This window comes from Solanum stenotomum, chromosome 12, assembly GCF_019186545.1.
Source record: "Solanum stenotomum isolate F172 chromosome 12, ASM1918654v1, whole genome shotgun sequence".
NCBI classification, from domain to species: Eukaryota; Viridiplantae; Streptophyta; class Magnoliopsida; order Solanales; family Solanaceae; genus Solanum; species Solanum stenotomum.
The window spans coordinates 40675256-40693802 of record NC_064293.1 but is presented as its reverse complement, the minus strand read 5'-3'; the positions used below and the strand labels follow the sequence as shown (position 1 = coordinate 40693802).

Here is an 18547-nt window from a genome sequence, read left to right as displayed (position 1 = left end):
TAGGAAATTGAATACTATAGTCGATCAGAACACGCGGTTATTAATTTAACAAACTCCTATGCGATTCTTCAAGAGTGTAGTTATCTAGTTGTGAATTAACGTGTGTGACAGATAGAATAATATGTAATTTATCAAGTTTTTCAATATCGCCAGCCATTTGAATCCTAGCATTAAAATATTCCATTTCTTGTGCAGTGGTTCATGTGTCTATTATTTGCTTGTATCGTTCCTTTTGGCATATTGGACCATTTCCTTATCATATCCTTCTCAGTTGACCAATTATTCGTATTCTAGTCTTCTCTCCAATATGATGACAAATGTTCATCTAGTTGGTGTATTAATTGAATATCGAGTCCCATCCAAATGATCGGGAACTCGAGGGAAAGAAAATGACATCTTCAATAAAACAATTTCTTAGAAGCATCAGTCCCTGTATCGTTAAACTAAATCTGCATCCATACTGGCATGTCCAAGACTTGTATACAAAAATGTAATTCTCTTACTGTCCTCCCTTTTTCTCAACACAAACAGATCTCTCTTCCCATTTTACATGGGGATTGAATAGACATGTCTAAGAGGTACTCCATTCGCTGCAAACTTGAGAAGGAGCCTAGAGGGAGTGAATGATTCTGCTTTCGCCTTCTTGCCATACTAGTGTTGATCACCTTTCACTATCCCACTGAAAATAGTGAACTACAGCAATTCAAACATGAAATCTGATGCAAGTTCTTCTAAATGCATATATGTCTTCAATAATATGGATATCAGATTGTATTGACTATTGAGCTGCAAATACGAATACATTAATAACCTTCAATTTACACAAGAGGCATCAACACAACTTCATACTGGGAAACATTGTCTACCCTCCTAACAACTGTCATCTCTGTGAACGAATCATATCAAACGTTGTGTGCCATTTACATATAATAAATAGAAGAAAGAAGAAAAGAAAATCTCAAACTCCAAGTCTCATAGAAAGGAATAAATAGGTAATATCCAGAATAATACTCAATTGTAATTTACTATACATTTCAAGCAAAACATTTTTGTGTGGAGTGAAGCAATCACGAATTTGCTTTGTCATTTCCAGAAAATCGCAACACCTCTTTAGCCATGGAAGAAAATGACTTGGCTTGGTCCTGCATCTCAGCACTTCTAATGTTGATGCCCTGCACATATAGAAATTCACAAAACTTCAGTACCTTCTCTGTTCTGCTTTCTTCTATATTAGATAAGTTAAAACATAGAGAAGCAGCCTTATAAGCAATATTCCCTTTTGCCATACAAAATCATGTAGGGTAAACATAGTTTTGAAAATATGTCCACCATGAGTAATGAGAGTCACCATAAAGTACCTGCAACTTCTTCAGGTTTTCACTGAGCTTTGACTTTGCTGCCTCTGCAGCACTGGATTCCTGCAATCATTGTAGGAAAATTTACTTACATTGTTAGCTTGCCAACATCTCAGTCAAATTACTAAAATAGTTGAAATAAGGATGATCGTTGGGGGTTACTGGCTTACTGCCCCAACAGTTAGGAAGTTAAAGGTACGTCAAGTGATAAACGTTGTTTATTTCTCAACAAATACATTTTTTTCACTTCTATTTTCAATTAGACAAAACACATGTAATGCCCTTGCTTCCCCTTCCTCGAGCCAAATAGACTGTGAATGCAGGAAAGAGAACTTACAGCTGAAGCAGTATACCCATATCTTTTCTTAATTTGACCAACAGTATCTGCCTTGCCATCTTGTGGTGCATCATTTATCGGGGCTTTATTGTTTTTGACCTTCATGGGCATAAACTTTCCTGTAAAAAGAAGAGCAATGATTTCTAAATGAAAAATGATATAGAACTACTGGTCATTCAGCGCGTTTTAAGTGTAGTAGAAAAGCCATCTAAAAGAAGATGGGAAAACTGAACAACTGGTGAATGGAGATTCGTGAGACAGCATTAATATTATTTAGTTGAAAGCTGAAAGTGTTGATAACACTTCTAAGCATATTAAAAAAAGGCAAATAAAAGATCGATGGGAAAACCTAAAACTAATAAATGTAGACTCGTGAGATGGTGAGACTGCATTATCATTACACTGCAGAAAGCTAAGAGTGCCGATAACTATCAACTTCTTCACTCTAATAACTTACCTTTCAGAGCCTGAAATGTATTTGTAAGGTTCTGCTTGTTGAGTACTGCTACCATTGGATTTCCCTTCTGTTTCTCTTCTGGATCTTCAATTTCAATGTCATCTTTAAGGGAAAACAGAAAGTTAGCAGCAGGTAGTTGTATAGTTTGAAAAAGCAAAAAAGATCTTCTTGAAGGGAAAACTATGAGCAACTCTATCATGTAATGCTCTCCAAACTTCTATCAACCAGAACTTTTCATGAAAATATGAAAAACAGTTCATAAATTGTAACTCTTTTAGGTTGTTATTTCTTTACTGTTCCCACTTCCACTTTCTTCTGCATCTGATTTTCAGTTTTAGTCTGAGAAGAGCATTATGCAGGCCCTTATCATGTCGTTGCCAGGTATTCAGTGCAATGGAAGAAGTGAATGATGAAGTAGAGACAACCATTACAAGAGAAACAATACCTATATCCAAGTCAGCATCCTTTTCGTTCCTGCTTAACTTCTCTTCACTGTGTGTGAGTGATGGAAAGTTGTCAGCTGAAAATATTGCAGTCATCTCTTCAATACTTACTCTTGCATTTTCAACTTCGGCATCAGGCACATTGTTTGCTTTATTTCCCTTGGCATCTTTGAAAACAGATCCAAAAATTCCCTATAGTCAAGAAAGTCAAAGAAATTATTTAATAATGAACTGAAGGTTAACTTAAAATTTCAGAGTTAGGAGAACCTCAACCTTTTTTTTTTCTTTTTGGATGATGGGTGCAGAGATCTTCCCTGGTTCAACCACTAGATCTCTATCGTAAACATGGGAAGAAAAGTCCAGGAACCTATCATGCAGCAATACTATGAATTGCAGGCGATACTGTATTTCTTATAAAATAATTGAATTCTTAGTGGGAAGTGAAGGAGGTGGGGGATGCAACTATGTTCGATTATTCCTTCATAGGAATAAGCCAAAAAGAAAGTAGGCTGTCAAATGAAAAAAAAAAGATTTGGTTGCTGAAACATTTGTCACCTGAAGGTGTCATTTTGCAAGGAAACTGAGACGAAGAACATTTCTTGATCCCTGTCAACCTAGACATAAATAATTTTTTGAGTTTAAGTTAGAACTTAAGGTATATAAACCTCATAAAAAAAAAAGCCTAAAGTGTCGGTGCAATACCACTATGAGTTCACCAGTTTTTGACGCGCATACTGAATGGTCAGCTATGGCGTTTGCCTTCGGCGGCGAAAGTACAAGGCCTCTAACTGAAGTTTCCTTTAGAAGGGACAACTCTGGAAGAGACCTGAAGTTTTACAGAATAAATTCAGCAGGATGTATATAATTTCCCCCCTTCAGTGAAAACATATAACTAAGGAACTGAGGGAGAAAAACAACAAGTGCAATTTAGACACCACAAGCTTCTAGTGTGCACTCACAACAAACCCAGTCTAATCTCATGCGTGTGTGTGTGTGGGGGGGGGGGGGTCTCTGGAAGGGTAGAGTGTACGCAGACCTTATCTCTACCTTGAGAAGTTATAGATATGTTTTTGATAGACCCTCGACTCAAGGAAAGATGTAAAAGAAAGCAGTAGCAACAAGCAGAAACAACAACAAGATAGTACAATAATCGAGGCTAAGAAATACAAGAATAATACTAATACTCTGGGAATGGGATAGCAATATGCCCGACTACCTACGAACCTTCTACCCTAATTATCGACCTCCACACCTTCCTTTCAAGGGTTATGTCCACGGTGAGATGAAGTTGTACCATGTCCTGCTTAATCACCTCACTCTGATACTTCTTAGGCCTACATCTACCCCTCCTCAACCTCAGTACGGCCAACCTCTTGCACCTCCTTACCGAGTCATCTGCACATCTTCTCTACACATGCCTGAACCACCTCAACCTCACTTCCCGCATCTTATCCTCCATGGGAGCCACTCCCACCTTGGCCCCAATGTCATCATTCCTAATCTTCTCTCTCCTGATATGCCCAGACATCCATTTCAACATCCTTATCTTCGTTACACACTCCACCCCATATAACATAGTCAGTCTAACCACTACTTTGTAGAGCTTACTTCTAAGTCTCTAGTGGCACTCATATTTTACATTTAAATGCACTTTGTGGCTTACCCTACAGGACTTCAGAAAAGGATATGATAGAAACACAAACTAATAAGCTCTCTTTTGAAGAGGAAAAATCTACATGTTTTCAAAAATTGTATTCTTGTTCCCGAGACAAGATCAATGGTTTAGATATCTAGTATCTAGTATGCCGTAGTATGCTTTTGAACTAGAACCGAGACTACACATTTCTAAGCCAGTAAAAACTTGTATGATCCATGAGAGAATCAACAATTAAAGGAGTAGTTCATGATAATATTACCGAGCAGAATAATTCTCATATATATTTGGTTACACAATAGAAGAAACATCACCTAATCTCAATCTTTCCATTCGAGAAGAGAAGCATAAGGCCGGCCTCAGGTGTGTCAAATGTTGATGCCCAGCAACACAGAGAGGAATGAAACTTCTTTTTGTAGTATACTTTTTTAATACCCTGTATATATCAAGCAAATAGAACACACGGTGAGATGGATAGTGCGCTAGTTTTATATAAGCACAAACAAGACAAATAGACACATACCTGAATAATATGCAATAAGGAATAGACATACACAGCTTTTTCAGAACAAATCAATACTAATGGTTGCTTTGATGCAATATTATCCGAATTCCCCTTAATCATGTCTATACCATCTAAAATGCTTAATCCTCGACCAGACATTTCTTGTCCATCTGCACCAAATGTAGAGAAAAGGAAAATGCATGAATGTTTGTTAGTTTTAAGCGTTCATGAGAAGCTTTTCCGAGAAATTAACAGATTCTATAAATTATGGTGAAATACCCAAAATCTGCATAAATAAAGCTCTGGAAGGTTTCTTTGGATGAACACTGGAAGGGCTTAGTATATTTCCTGTTTCTGTCTCAAGGGCCAAGATTGATGAATCCTTAGTCGCTACCACTAAGATATTCTTGTCGAATCCATGCAAGCTACAAGTGTTGAACTGCATAGAGATGACACCTGCACAGAGTTCACTGGCAATATGTGTTTGATACAGTATGGTCTTGCTGTCAGAATCAATTAATACCACCTGCATACCACAAATTATGGGATTTCAAACACTCAATCTTTTAATATAAACAGTCGACTTGAAAAGCATCTTCAATATGTCACATTCTCCCCCTTATACAATCACAGGAAAACAGGTCACTGGGAACTTTGTATCTCAAGGGTCCGAATAAATTCAGTTAGGGTACTTATTAGAAACTCAGAGTTACTAGAGCCTTATAAAATGTGTGTGTAAAACCAAGCTGCTTTCCAGGCTCCTTCTTACTAGAGAACCACCATATTAAACAGAATTAACAATAACATTTAACAAAAAATTCTGAGATATACAGTTCAAGTTCTGCACATACCCTACAAACTTACTGTAGCGGCATTATTCCCAAATGATTGAGACCAACATTTGTGTTGGAAGGAGAAGGGTGCAGTACTGAAGTGCTTGAAAACCTAAAGGAATAAAATGAATGATGTATAGCAGGAGGAAAAATAGAAGCAGAAGCTTACATATCCTTGGTCAGAACCAACCGCAAAATACTTAGAATCCTCACTGGTACTTATAGAAAGTACAGCTCCATTAACTTTAACAAGCTTAATGCTCTGGATTGGGTTGCTTCCTTTCTTTGAACCTACTGGAGTTGGGTGAATAAGTCAACAATTCATTCTTTTTGCTGATTCTTGAAACATTTGCTTCCAGAAAACAAAGAAAGGGATACGTTTTTGTTTTAAGAGAGCAAACCATTAATGATATAAGATCTAAGATCAAATTCTCAAAGTTTTCCTGACATTCATGCTGCATACCTTGAAAGGATAGAAAACTAGTATCTGGGGCAAAAAACTCACTTTTGAACTTATAGATACGTACCTGCACGACAAGTATACAAGAATTAAGACCCTCAGAATGCAGAAACTTTCTTCATTTTGGTAAATCCATTATAGACAGTTTACCGTTCCACTTTGATCACCAGAAATGAGGATATGTAAGTCAGAGGTAAGATACAATGCCGTTAAGGGTACACCACTTAAGGCAAGGTTGTCCTCACTCTGCATAGTAGAAGTTACAGTAAATTCGGAAGGCAATAAACAGAAGAAGCTAAACATTGATGGATAGGCTCACATTATTGAATTGATTGTAAATTGCTAATCTTTCTACTAACTGTTTGCATATCCGACTGAAAAAAGTAAGGCTGTTGATGAGACATTAAACATGCTTTTTCATGACTAGAAAACAGAAGAATGCATGTTTCTTTTCCTGACAAAGACACCTTTGTAACCTATCAAATATAAGTAATGGTTCCGCTGTGACATGGTTGTTTGACAAGTTGTGGTTGACTAACAAGAAAGAGAAAATGGATTTCAAGATTACCTGTTGAGTTATTGACACAATAGGAAGTGGATTTGGGCACGTGACATCCCATAAGTTTATGGCTCCATTACTGTGACCACTTAAGAATACATTCTTGGCCTTAGAAAATTGAGTTGAATTTGATCCAGTTCCATCTTTCTGTCCTCTCTCAAATGGAAAAAGAGGTATGCTATCTTTTATCAGGCTACTATAGTCCTGCATTACCAGAAAAAGTATGCCGTTAATTATAGCATTAAAAAGGAACAATTGTAGAAGTAAAATGTATAAAATCAAGAAAAGTTTACACACCTGATCCATGGAAAACATGTAAGGATTATTCACTACGAATTTTGCAATGGTGATGCTTGAATCAACAAGTGGGAGCTTCACCGTCACTTCCCTTGGAAGTGATGGTGGTGACCTAGACTGGCACTGTATTAGGTACCTTTCAATTAAAGAATCATCATATGTGTAAATTTGGCCAGACTTTGATACCAAAAGTAATGAATTGTTAATGTTCTTTCTCAATGTGGAGAAGCTTGAGATAATCTCCATGTCCAAACAAGACTCAGGAGGGTGAAGTCCCAACTTAATTGTGCGAGATTCAGTGTGTTCATTTAGCAGAACTACCTGCCAAATGACAAATCATACGACTTCAATTGAAAGCAGGCCTAATGTATGAAAATAGGAGAGCAATCCAATACAGAAAACCAACTTAATGTTGTTCTAATAAAAGCCTTATTTTGCCTTATTTTGCAACTACTCTTAAAAATAACATGAGAAAAACCAAGACTAATGCATAACTAATTGTCAACAGATTAAAAAAGAAAATTACGTGGCGAGTGATTTTCAACAATAATATACTAACAGTGCCTAAGATAAATAGAAGCTATATAAGAGGACTGGAGTCTGAACTCTGAATTCATCGAGAAAAGCAAAGTTAAGGAATAAAATACACACACATATAAGTAGCCAAAAAATAAAAAGTAACCTGTAGCAAGTTTGCTGCTTGACAATCGGGGGAGCCCATAGCATATAATCGACTTGCTTTACCTTCTGCATAGGCCCATATTAATTTTGCTATAGGGATTTTGTCTAACTTATATCCAAGATTCAGTTTACAAATTGGGGCACTTTGAGTTCCACTAGGCAATTCCTCAAGTTCTTGATCTATGCTTGAATTTGAAGTAGCTGGAATACTCCAGATGAATATCTCTCCGTTGCTGTATCCAACAACTAGTTTACTTCCATAAGGACAGCACCAACATGCTGTGGTTGCTTTTTTTGTCTCGTGACTCATAGATTGCAGAGGACTCCCCCCGGTTATAAAGATTGCTTTACTTTCACGAATTGACCATAGTGTTATAACACCATCTTTGTAAACAATAGCCACCCTGCATCAAATAAAGTTTTTTTCACAATGGTTATACTAACGTAGCTATCACCACATAATGATCAAAATAATAATAAACCTTTGGTGTGTAAAAGAACATTCAGTTGTAACATAATATTGTATGAGGGCAATTCAACAAATAAAGTTATCAGTAGTGCCTCATTTCATGCCTGGTAAGCATAACTTTAATAAGCTCAAATAAACCCTACATTTCACAAAAAGAACTTCTGAACCTACTTTTGTAACATCTGGATATGCATGGATTAAATTATTATGCCGGGTAGTAACCTCCAAATTTTAGAGTTTCTACTACTACTACTACAACATACCCAGTGAAATCCCACTAGGTGGGGTCTGGGGAGGGTAGAGTGTACGCAGACCTTACCACTACCTCGTGGAGGTAGAGAGGCTGTTTCCGGGAGACCCTCAGCTCAAGAACATCAAATCTAAGTGACAGGAAATTTTAGAGTTTCTATCAATTATAATCAGATTTTGGGTACTAGTAACTTTATTCACAGCAGCAGAATTTCTCTTACAGTAAGAGTTAAGAACAACAACAACAAACCCAGTGTAGACCCACAAGAGGGGTCTGGGGAGGGTAGGATGTACACAGACGTTACCCCTACCCTTGTGGGGCAGAGAGACGGTTTCCGGTAGACCATCTTACAGTAAGAGTTATGAAACAAAAAGCTCCAGCAAAGAAGAGAGGGAACTATTGATAAGAACAAAGTTTACCTCTTATATTCTTTTTTTTTTTGAAACTGGTTTACCTCTTATATTCTTTTAGGTGACATTGATTGAAAGATAGATAAGTACACATTTTATTGAATCAAAATAAGCACTAGCTTGTGCCAGAATACGTACCAGATGGAATTCTTTTATCTGGTCTTTAGAAACTGAGAAAAATAGCATAAAAGTTACCTCTTAGTTTCTGCAGCAGGTTGAGGTAGTATATGGGCTACAGCAGCATCCCCTGAAACTTCATTTGATAGGCCTGAAGCAGGATCGTGTTGTCAGGCCAACATGGGGTAGTATGTATTGAGGATCTATGTATGGAATAATGACTGAACCATCTGTTTAATAGTTCTCTTATATTTCTTTTCTATTTTTGGGGAATAACCTTTGAATTAGCTATAAAAAGTTTTTCCGTTGTTCCTGAGGTCAACTTCAATCAACAGTTAGATGTTTCTGAATACAAACACTGTGGTACACTAGAAGTCTCATATATTTTGAAACAAATAAATTTAAATATTACATGTGTAAATTCATCCACAAACCCCTGAACCATGCTACAAGCATTAATGATCACAAACAATATGAGAACCTCTCAACCAACTTTATGTCATGAGTAAAGAACAGTAGAATTTAAGCATCAGAGAAAACTGAACAACGAATAAGCAACAGGTGTAAAGAGGATTTGGTCTCACCATGAGATGCTGAAAGAGGGATACAATATTTCATTTTCTCTATATTACAGGGTTCTTTAACAACCTTCATAACTGCAACATGTCCTGACGAGTCTCCAAGATACCTGTGGACAGCACAATGAATAGCTGGTTCACATCTTCTTTGCGTACAAATCAGCTTAACCTAGATGTACCTTAGACGCACTTACAGGTAGGGAGTGTGCTGTATGAGTGTAAAAGATGTGATATCCCGGTCGAAGTCATGAACATTACACAAATACCTTTGTTCTACATCCCAGACCTAATGATGACCAAGTAATCAAATTATTAGTCCCACCACACAGCTATGCCACACTCATGCAGGGATGTCTAGCCTAGAAAGTTGAACTTTTGAGTTGGAATAATGGAAACTCATACTAGAAATTACAATAGTACTGCTTGTAGTGTATCTGTATGCTAAAGGAGCTTCATCAAATAACTTGCCTCTATTTGGTTATTGGAGTTTATGTTAATGAGGAGGCCTTGGTTCTCCATAAACTGCAAGACCAAAACAATAAATAAGCATAAACTAGCAACTTAGCATTTTCATCAAAGATCAGTCTTATAAGATGCATGATCATGGTATTAGCGCCTAATTCAATGAAGAAAATTCTTTGCAGGATTCAGAAGATGCATACCTGCAAAAATTTGCTTGACACAGTCTCTGATGATACCAACAGAGCTTGGGTGCTATCTTTCCCAAATAATTTGATCCGTCCATCTCTGCATATTAACACAAACTTGATTATTTCAATACCTCGAATCGTGGGCCTACAGGATTGATTTTTATTAGTGTCACTGGAAAACATTTTCTCATGAGCATTAATCTCCCCTTTAAAAGGACCAATTGACACCTTGATGAAAAATAGATGTGAAAAGTTGTCACTCCAATCCTTCGACACTAGACTACCGCCTAGCAGTATAGTGGCTAATACACCTCCTTGCCACGAATGTGAGGGCAAGGGGCTATGACAAACCCCATAAATTGTGCCCCGTTGGTAAGTTAGATAGCCAAAGGAACCAAACTGATGGGATGTAATGGAAAAAACAGGTCAGCTATCTACCAAGTATTCCTTGCCATCTGATTCTTGAGTTTAGTAAATAGATATCCTGTTCACATCCAAGGCACAACATGCATTCCATCTTTTCTTTATTGCATCTCATTATCTACTTTTTGGTTCTTTAGATCCACCTACTGCACTGTCTAAGAGAATCATATCAGCATGATTTAGAAGCACAATCAAACCACTTTAATTAGTTAGTAGAGCAGATGATGAGAATAGAAGACTCCTGTATCTCTGGAACATAAGAAAGAGATCAGCTTGGCAATGGCTCTGGAGACTAGAGATAATGAAAGAGGAAGCTTCTGGCATGATATAAAGAAGGTTGAATAGCTAACTTCATTAAATCAAAAACATTGATGCATATACAGCCAGCAGGTTCCTTGGAACTGTTTAAGCAAACTGCTAATATGATCTATCATTGATTTTTATATAAAGCAGCACTTCAGTAGATAATCAAGTACATTAAGCATGTCCTTGTTTCGTCATCCCCTACATTAGATTCTAAAAATTATCGAAAGAATAGTTTGGTTTGGTGTATTAAGGGTAGTTCTGTTTTTAACCATGCTTATCCATGTATCAATAACCCTGGTAATGCTAATACCAAAGCTTGCTATGTACCAAACAAGGTATTAAATAATACCAAGGCAAATACATATATTGTTTCTATAATACATCCTACCAAATGACCCCTTAGTGTCCAAATTACCTGCATCTTACATTGTCAAAAGTCATACTGAAATTAACAGTTAAGCTACAAAATCATTCTTTTCTACAACTTTCCCTTAAATTAAACATGAATCTTCATCCAAACTAGCAAAAAAGATCCAATTCAATTTTCAACAAAGAAAACAAAAAGGCAACTTAACTTTCCATCTTCTTTTGGCTTTATATCATGACTGCAAGTTTCATCTTACAAATTAAAATGTGCCAATAGAAGCCTAGATGAGCATTTTCAAATTGCAATAGATACTTCTCCAATAGGACTTCAACATTAACATATCTAATTTGCTTTCAGATTTAGCAAGCATTCCTCCTCTAAACCATTCATAACTTGCACTCCACAAACCTCATTTTAGAAAAACATAACTATACAGAAATATAAAGTATCTTGCAGCTTGTCAAGATATTTAGTGTTTATTCCTATCCACGAAAGAAAAACATAAGCCCTTCAGTGCAAACTGATGCATATTGTTAAGTGGATCTCAACTATGTATTCTCTCATTTCTACAAATAAAAACCGGTGTCGTACTCCATTAGATTGTTCTTTGGCATATGCTATCAGAAACATCTTCACTTACTGCTCCTTTTATCCTCAGTTTTATTGACAATACCATGGAGCATGACAACTTATTAACTATTCTTTCTTTTCTCTTACTTCTCTCAACAAGTAGCAATTGATGATATCATTACGCAATATTTTCACTCAAATCTGAGGATATATATTGGCATTGTCAGCAACAGTTAGTTCAATAGAAATCAGAAAAGCAAATAATTCAATTACTTAAAACGACTGCCCCATTCACTCATTTATCTGGCATTTTTATCCACCAAACCACAGAGCAGAACTGAAGGCAGCAGAAATTTCCGCATCTAATATCTAGAAGAACTCACGTGAACTGAAACTTGACTGTCTCAAAAAAAGAGCAGGTAAAACAGGTTCGAAAGAGCGACTCCAAACAGCTAATATTAACACATATATCAAAGAGATACAACAGATGGTAATATCAAAGATAATCCAGAGCTCCAAATGAAATTTGAATGGAATCCCAAAAATGGAATTAGTCGTGTAATATATTCAAATATGTGACAATGTTCCCCCTAAGCTAAGAAGCACATCATGACCTAGTAGAAATTTTGTGAAAAGAATACAACCACTGTAAACTTTCAAAGCAATACTTTCATTATCAAAGGTCAGATACATCTGTGTTACCTCACATAATCTAAGATAGCTTAACTGACAAAGACAAACTCAACCAATATGTCAAATTGCTTTAGCCACCTTTCATTAAACCTCATTTTCACAGAGCACATGCTCTATCTCAATCAATTCGTACAAATCTTTTGACAAAACCAATGGCAAACTGTTCTTTCTCTTATTGCTTTCGTCATCACTTTATAAAATCTCGCCTGTATCTTCGTCCTCACTGTCCAATAAGTAGTCCCCCTCCTCTTCGTCGCTGACTATGGAGTCCTCTGTATTATATTCGTCATCACTTCGTTGATCTAATCTTGCCCGAAGCCAGTCCTCCTCATCCAGTTCTTCAACTTTTTCATCCTCCTCCCCTTCGGAGAAAGCTGAAATCCTCGTGCCAGAAGACTCCAACTTCTCAACAATGTCATCCATCAAACTTCCTAAACTAGTACCCTCCTCTCTTATCCCACCATTGAACTCACTTACAGAGAACTGTGCATTACTTCTATCCCAAGACTCCCTCCTCCTCTCATTCTTTAACACTAAATCCTTCTCTGTTATCTCTCCATTTTCTACCCCATTCCATGGAACCCATAAATCAGCATGCCTCCCCAATGCCCTGTCCCAATCCCCAACTACTACTGTTCCCAAATTTGCTTCCTTTGCTCTCCTCAACATATCACAAAAATCTGAATCATCAGAAATCAGAAACAACCAATCTATCCCTCTACTCATTGAGTGCTGCATTTGCTTTTTCAATGCCCAATCTGCTGCCTGTGGCTTATCTGCCACAGTCTTTACATAAACCCCAGCTCTCCTCAACTCAGATGCTAAACCATAACCCACTTTAGGAGTTATCAAACTCTTAGCAGCCTCTATATACTTATAATTACCATCAACAAACCTCTCTTTAAATCTCTGTCTTTTCTTGCCTTTTAATGACCTCATACGACTAAGTTTTTTTTCCCTTTCCCTTTCATGTAACTGCTTAAAATGCTTCTTTAAATCCATATGGGTCTTACATTTTCGTCCACAGACAGAACATATGTAAAGTTCGGATGGGGTTACAACCCCTTTACGTTCAAGAACATCAAGATGTCGTCTTTCACGCCTTTCTTCAACAACCCACTGAGGAAGATGGATGAAAGCATGACGATTAGCATATGCGGACATATCCACAACTTCGCCAAAACATTGCGCTACCCTTTTCAGCGACATGGCTGCCTCGTAGGGTGGGCCTCGTGGTGGTTTGTTGTCTAAGTCCCACAAGATTACAACTTTCTTGGGTTTTGCTGTGTATAATCCTTGTTTGGTTCTTTCCATGTCGATTTCTTGACCAGCTGCACAAGCACTGATGTGCCATTTAATGGGTTTACGAGGGGCGGCGATTGGGGAATTGGGTTTGAAGGATAAAGTAACATTAGTGGAAAGTGAAATTGGGAAAAAAGAAGAGGTTTTGAGATGAAAGGGTTCAATGAAGTTGAAGACTGTGCTCATCAACATTGTAAATATATGTTGATTTTCTTGGTGTGGAGATTAGTGGTAGAAAGCGAAGAAGAAGGGTTTATTGGTAATCAATGCTTGAGGACACTTCACTGGCATCATAATCAACAAAGGAATATCCAAGAAAGAATTGTTCGTGCTGGGGATTTTTTTTTCCTAGACGGAATGAGATAGAAATAGAATAGCAATTGTATGGATGAGGTCATGACCTTCCCCTTCCATTTAATATTCTAGTTTAGTGATGTGGACTATTTATACCAAATTTTAATTGCCATCACAAATTCTTAAAAATACATTGAATTATTATGTAACCAAAAGAAGAGTTTTTTTTATTGCAAATTTTTAGGTCGGCAAAATTCCTATTTCGCGACTCGAATTCGTTATCTCTGATTAAAAATGAAAAATTACTTATTACTTCTTGACAACTTTTGTTGGTGACTCCTCCAGATTAAATGTTATAAAAATAATTTGATGAAATACTTATGGAATAGTGAGTAAAGTGTGTGTCATTTTAAATGTGCTACAAGTAGGGGTAGAACACACTACCAAAATTCTTTAACCACTGCGTTAAGTCTTTTGTTTGTGTCAACATTTGTATATATAAATTTATGAAATCAAAATTTGATATATATACAATACAACATTAACTGTTATAGAAATGCTTACTTGGTAGCAAGGGCAACAATTTTTTGGATAGAGTCATGTGCCGATAGCACAGATCCTGATGGAATGCCATAATGAAAAACACACCGAGGATTTACATCATCAGGCTTCAGACCATCTAAATCTCCTCGAGGCTGCACTTAACACAAGATTAATTAGCAATATGATGGGGAAAAAAAACTACTAAAATGCAACTCTGAACTTGTCTAAGTTAGGTTTCACAAGATAATCTTCTGTTTAATACTTAATTCATTAGTAAAGTAAAAGATCTTCATTTGATGCATTTAAGTCTCATTAGAAACATAATCAGTAAAGTAAAAGATGTTCATCTGTTTTTCTTTTCCTTGTTAATCAAACAAAAAATAAAAGAAAAACAGTTGCCAGACCTTAGAACGCAATCATGGGCCCACGGCCCATTTCTCTTTAAGAAAGTTCATAATTGCGTGTGGACTCTGGAGTCTGAGCTAAAGACTGCATCTGGCAAAAAACTTTTATATTTAGGCAAGAAATAAATTTCCATCTATTTCCTCCTACAGATATTATGTCCCTTGACAACTGTCTTAAATTCATAGGTCATCCCTCTATTTATTCAACTTTTTATCATAAATATTTTCTTCACAATTTACACTTTAATTACTTATTCCTCAAATTACTTTTTAATGTCTAAGGATAAACATCAATTATAATAAAATATTCTTAATCATTAATTTTAAAGAGACGTAACGAACAAAGATGAACCGAGTAGTATATCTGATGGGCCACACCCACAGGCAAACAGAAGAGCGTCACTCTTAGCCTTCACTATTAGGACCAGTATCTGACTATAGTAGTTAGAAGATTGCGTGCTTCTTTTTTCGTCATAATTATTTTGGTCAGTCCACAATGCTACAAAGACCACTTAATTCAGCTCTTTGTTACAGTCTTACTCCTACAGATCCTACTATCTTTTTCAATAATGTAACTTCTACGAGACCTTTTATTTAATCACATTTTTTAGCCAATTTTTTAAATAGAAACTATAAAGTAGCAGACATAATTAAATGCATCGAATTATTATAGAAACGGTTTTCATTTAATCATATTCCTAAAATTCACCAAGTAAATGAATCGTTCCTCATATCAATTTAAAAAATTCTTAAACTAGCAGTGTTACTGTTACAGTATCTCGAAAAGGTGATACTGATATTCTTATTAACGCTTAAGATCAAAAGTGTAGTACTACTACTTTAAAGCTCAGCATTAATACTGCGTGATCACATCATGCTTCACGACAATCGAGATCAATCAACTCAAATTTCAAAAAATTCATTCTTTTTAACATTAACACACCAATCCAGTTCTATTTACTTTTAGAATTGAAACAGAAAACTACAAGAAATTAGTAAGATTCAACACAAATCGGAAATGCAAAATCAATGACAGGATTAGTTTTGATTTCTGAAACTTCTCAGAAATTCGAATTTGAAGTGAATCGAAAGTACAAATCCAAAAAAACGAAGGTAAAGAGTTAAAACAGAGAGATCATGACTGACCTTCTTGACAAAAGAAGCCTTCTCGACAAGCTTCTTCAACATACTCATAAATATTACTTATTCTGCCGGAAAATCGCCGGAACTGTATAGATCGAAGCTCTGAACAAAAAGAAGTGATCGGAGTAGAGAAATTAAGAAAATTTGGGAGAGATTTTGGTGAGTGCTTAGTTGGACTTAGGAAGAGAAATGACGAAAACGAGAGAGAACAAAAGGGAAACGGTTTAGTTTTTTTGTGATTGGACAAAGATAGGCCGGAGTTTTTATTTGATTTTTGTCGCATTCTTTCCTTTTCAAATTTAGGGACACGTGGCGATTGATGAGGTTGATCTGAAGATTGCGAGAGAGAAACGGGTTGGACGGTGCCATCGGGTACCAACTGTCTTAAATACGACAAAATAATACTATCCATTTTCAATACTGCTAATACAAATAGGGACTAATTCATTTTTATATATAGAACAATAAAAAAAATTGCAACTTTCACATATAGCAAACACAAAATTCATATTTGTATGTTATAGCAAAGTTTACATAATTGTGCTCCATAACAAACATAAATATGTATATTTCGCTATACATATACAAAAGAAAGCAGTTGTATAATCTGCTTTGGTATAATATACAAAAAGATCAATTGTATAAAGTGAGAGAAACGAGTGAGCGAGCGAGATTTGGGAGAGTGGCGAGCAAGATCTAGGAGAGGGGAGAGAGGGGAATGAAAATATATGTATATATACAATTTTCACGCATTTTATACATTTGCGTTTTTGTATAAAGTGAGAGAGGTGAGTGAGAGAGCGAGATCTGGGAGAGGGGAGAGAGGGGAACGAAAAAAAATATATATATACAATTTTCTCTCGCTTTATACAAACACAAACGCATTTTATACAATTTGCGTTTTTTGTATAAACTGAGAGAAGCGAGTGAGAGAGCGAGATCTGGGAGAGTGGCGAGCGACATCTGGGAGAGGGGAACGAAAATATATGTATATATACAATTTTCTCTCGCTTTATACAAACACAAACGCACTTTATATACTTGCGTTTGTATAAAAAACGAGAGAGGCGAGGGAGAGAACGAGAGTGGCGAGCGAAATTCACCAGGAGAGAGGTGAAATAGCAACAGTTTGTTATGAGGTACAATTAAATCAAACTATTTTTATAGCATTTAATTTGAATTAATAGTTTGTTATTATATATTTTCCCTAAAAAAAATAGCCAAACTCATCGGTGACCTCCTAAAGTTGGTACCAAGTTTCACTTAGACACTTCAACTGGACGATGTTCATTTTAGACACCTTATATAGAGCTTCGCTATGTCATTTTGACACTTTTTGACAATAAACAAAAAGTTGAAGGAGAGTGTAATACACTCGTTGATGACATGACAAACAACCAATTAAATGATTACATATGTAATTTTAAGTTAAAAATTATTTAAAATCTATTTAGTAAATAAAATAAAAATATTATTCTAAAAAAATCAATGTAACCCCCGCCCCCCCACCCCACCCGAAGGTAGTTGTCTTCTCTACTACACCCAACAATTTTTATTTTTTTTAATTATCTTAGGATCTCTTTTTTTTTCTTTCTTTTTAGTGTTGTTTTGTGGGAATAAAGAAAGCGAGAATAAATATGAAATATGAGTGTTGGTATCCATTTTTCCGGTAAAAAAGGTGGAGGGAGGTGATTGTAGATTTAGAAAAATAATACAATGAAGAAGAAGAAAAATGACTTGAAAATGAATTTGAATAAAAAATTCGACCTCCATTGAAGGAGTTTAAGCTTCAAAAAATGGTGGGAGGTAGTAGCTTGAAAAATGGAGAAGAAGAGAAAATAAAATAAAAAGTAGCTAAATTGAGTCTTTCACACTCTATTGTTGAGTGTATCACACACACTTTGACATGTCAGCAAGAAGTGTCAAAATGACACAACGGGACCCTACATGAGGTGTCTAGAATGAAGATCACCCAATTGCAGTGTCTAAGTGAAACTTAGTGTCAACTTTAGGGGGTCACCAATGGGTTTGGCCAAAAAAAATCTCAACAATTCACTTGATTAAACGATAGAAATTACTATTATTTAAGTATGTATAATATATATATTTATTTATTATTTTTTTCTCTAATCAGGTGGTTTTGAAAAAAATGGAATTTGTGATGGTGTAGTAGAGGGATTTGGACCACTTGACTATATATACGTGTTACACTTTGATTTTTGACTTTGAACAAGTTGGATAATAACACGTGGATCCTCAATTTTGTATCTTTCTTTTTTTGTATTCTAAATTGTATTATTGATTTTTCTTTACTAATGTCTCAGTTCCTTGTGAGAAAGAAGTATGTGCTGTAACGAAAAAATATAAAAATATAAGTAATTATAACCAAGATTTCAATTGGCTTTAAGAGCTTTCCTCATTTTATTTATCATACTATTTATGGGACT

The 18547-nt window shown here is 35.9% G+C and overlaps 2 protein-coding genes across 5 annotated transcripts; both read right to left on the bottom strand.

The window, feature by feature from the left end:
* Positions 1-771: 771 nt before the first annotated feature.
* LOC125846566 (uncharacterized) lies at positions 772-16294 on the bottom strand. Of its 4 annotated transcripts, none has more exons than XM_049526086.1 (24): positions 16104-16294; positions 14575-14705; positions 10068-10152; positions 9874-9927; positions 9600-9691; positions 9412-9515; positions 8906-8978; positions 7583-7985; positions 6901-7221; positions 6613-6807; positions 6195-6290; positions 6048-6111; positions 5754-5878; positions 5031-5277; positions 4770-4921; positions 4561-4682; positions 3295-3418; positions 3148-3206; positions 2866-2959; positions 2595-2784; positions 2150-2251; positions 1693-1811; positions 1359-1418; positions 772-1172 (listed from the first exon to the last, which is right to left on the bottom strand). In XM_049526086.1, the coding sequence occupies exons 1-24, from the start codon at positions 16149-16151 to the stop codon at positions 1068-1070; spliced, it is 3165 nt and encodes a 1054-aa protein (XP_049382043.1). In that variant the 5' UTR covers positions 16152-16294; the 3' UTR covers positions 772-1067. The 4 variants fall into 4 exon arrangements, with proteins under 4 accessions (XP_049382043.1, XP_049382044.1, XP_049382045.1 ...); XM_049526087.1 differs by having other exon boundaries at positions 5754-5875; XM_049526088.1 differs by lacking the exons at positions 14575-14705; positions 16104-16294 and adding an exon at positions 12424-12585 and having other exon boundaries at positions 773-1172.
* LOC125846567 (uncharacterized) lies at positions 12371-14116 on the bottom strand. Its single transcript, XM_049526090.1, has one exon. The coding sequence runs from the start codon at positions 13906-13908 to the stop codon at positions 12607-12609; it is 1302 nt and encodes a 433-aa protein (XP_049382047.1). The 5' UTR covers positions 13909-14116; the 3' UTR covers positions 12371-12606.
* Positions 16295-18547: the final 2253 nt, after the last annotated feature.

What these genes read in the sequence shown, in the direction of transcription:
- LOC125846566 (XM_049526086.1), bottom strand. Translation starts at nt 16,151, where the DNA reads ATGAGTATGTTGAAGAAGCTTGTCGAGAAGGCTTCTTTTGTCAAGAAG. An exon ending in ACATGTTTTCCATGGATCAG is followed by an intron (nt 6,808 to 6,900) that starts GTGTGTAAACTT and finishes CTGGTAATGCAG; the next exon opens with GACTATAGTAGCCTGATAAA. An exon ending in TTTATTTATGCAGATTTTGG is followed by an intron (nt 4,922 to 5,030) that starts GTATTTCACCAT and finishes CATTTGGTGCAG; the next exon opens with ATGGACAAGAAATGTCTGGT.
- LOC125846567 (XM_049526090.1), bottom strand. Translation starts at nt 13,908, where the DNA reads ATGTTGATGAGCACAGTCTTCAACTTCATTGAACCCTTTCATCTCAAA.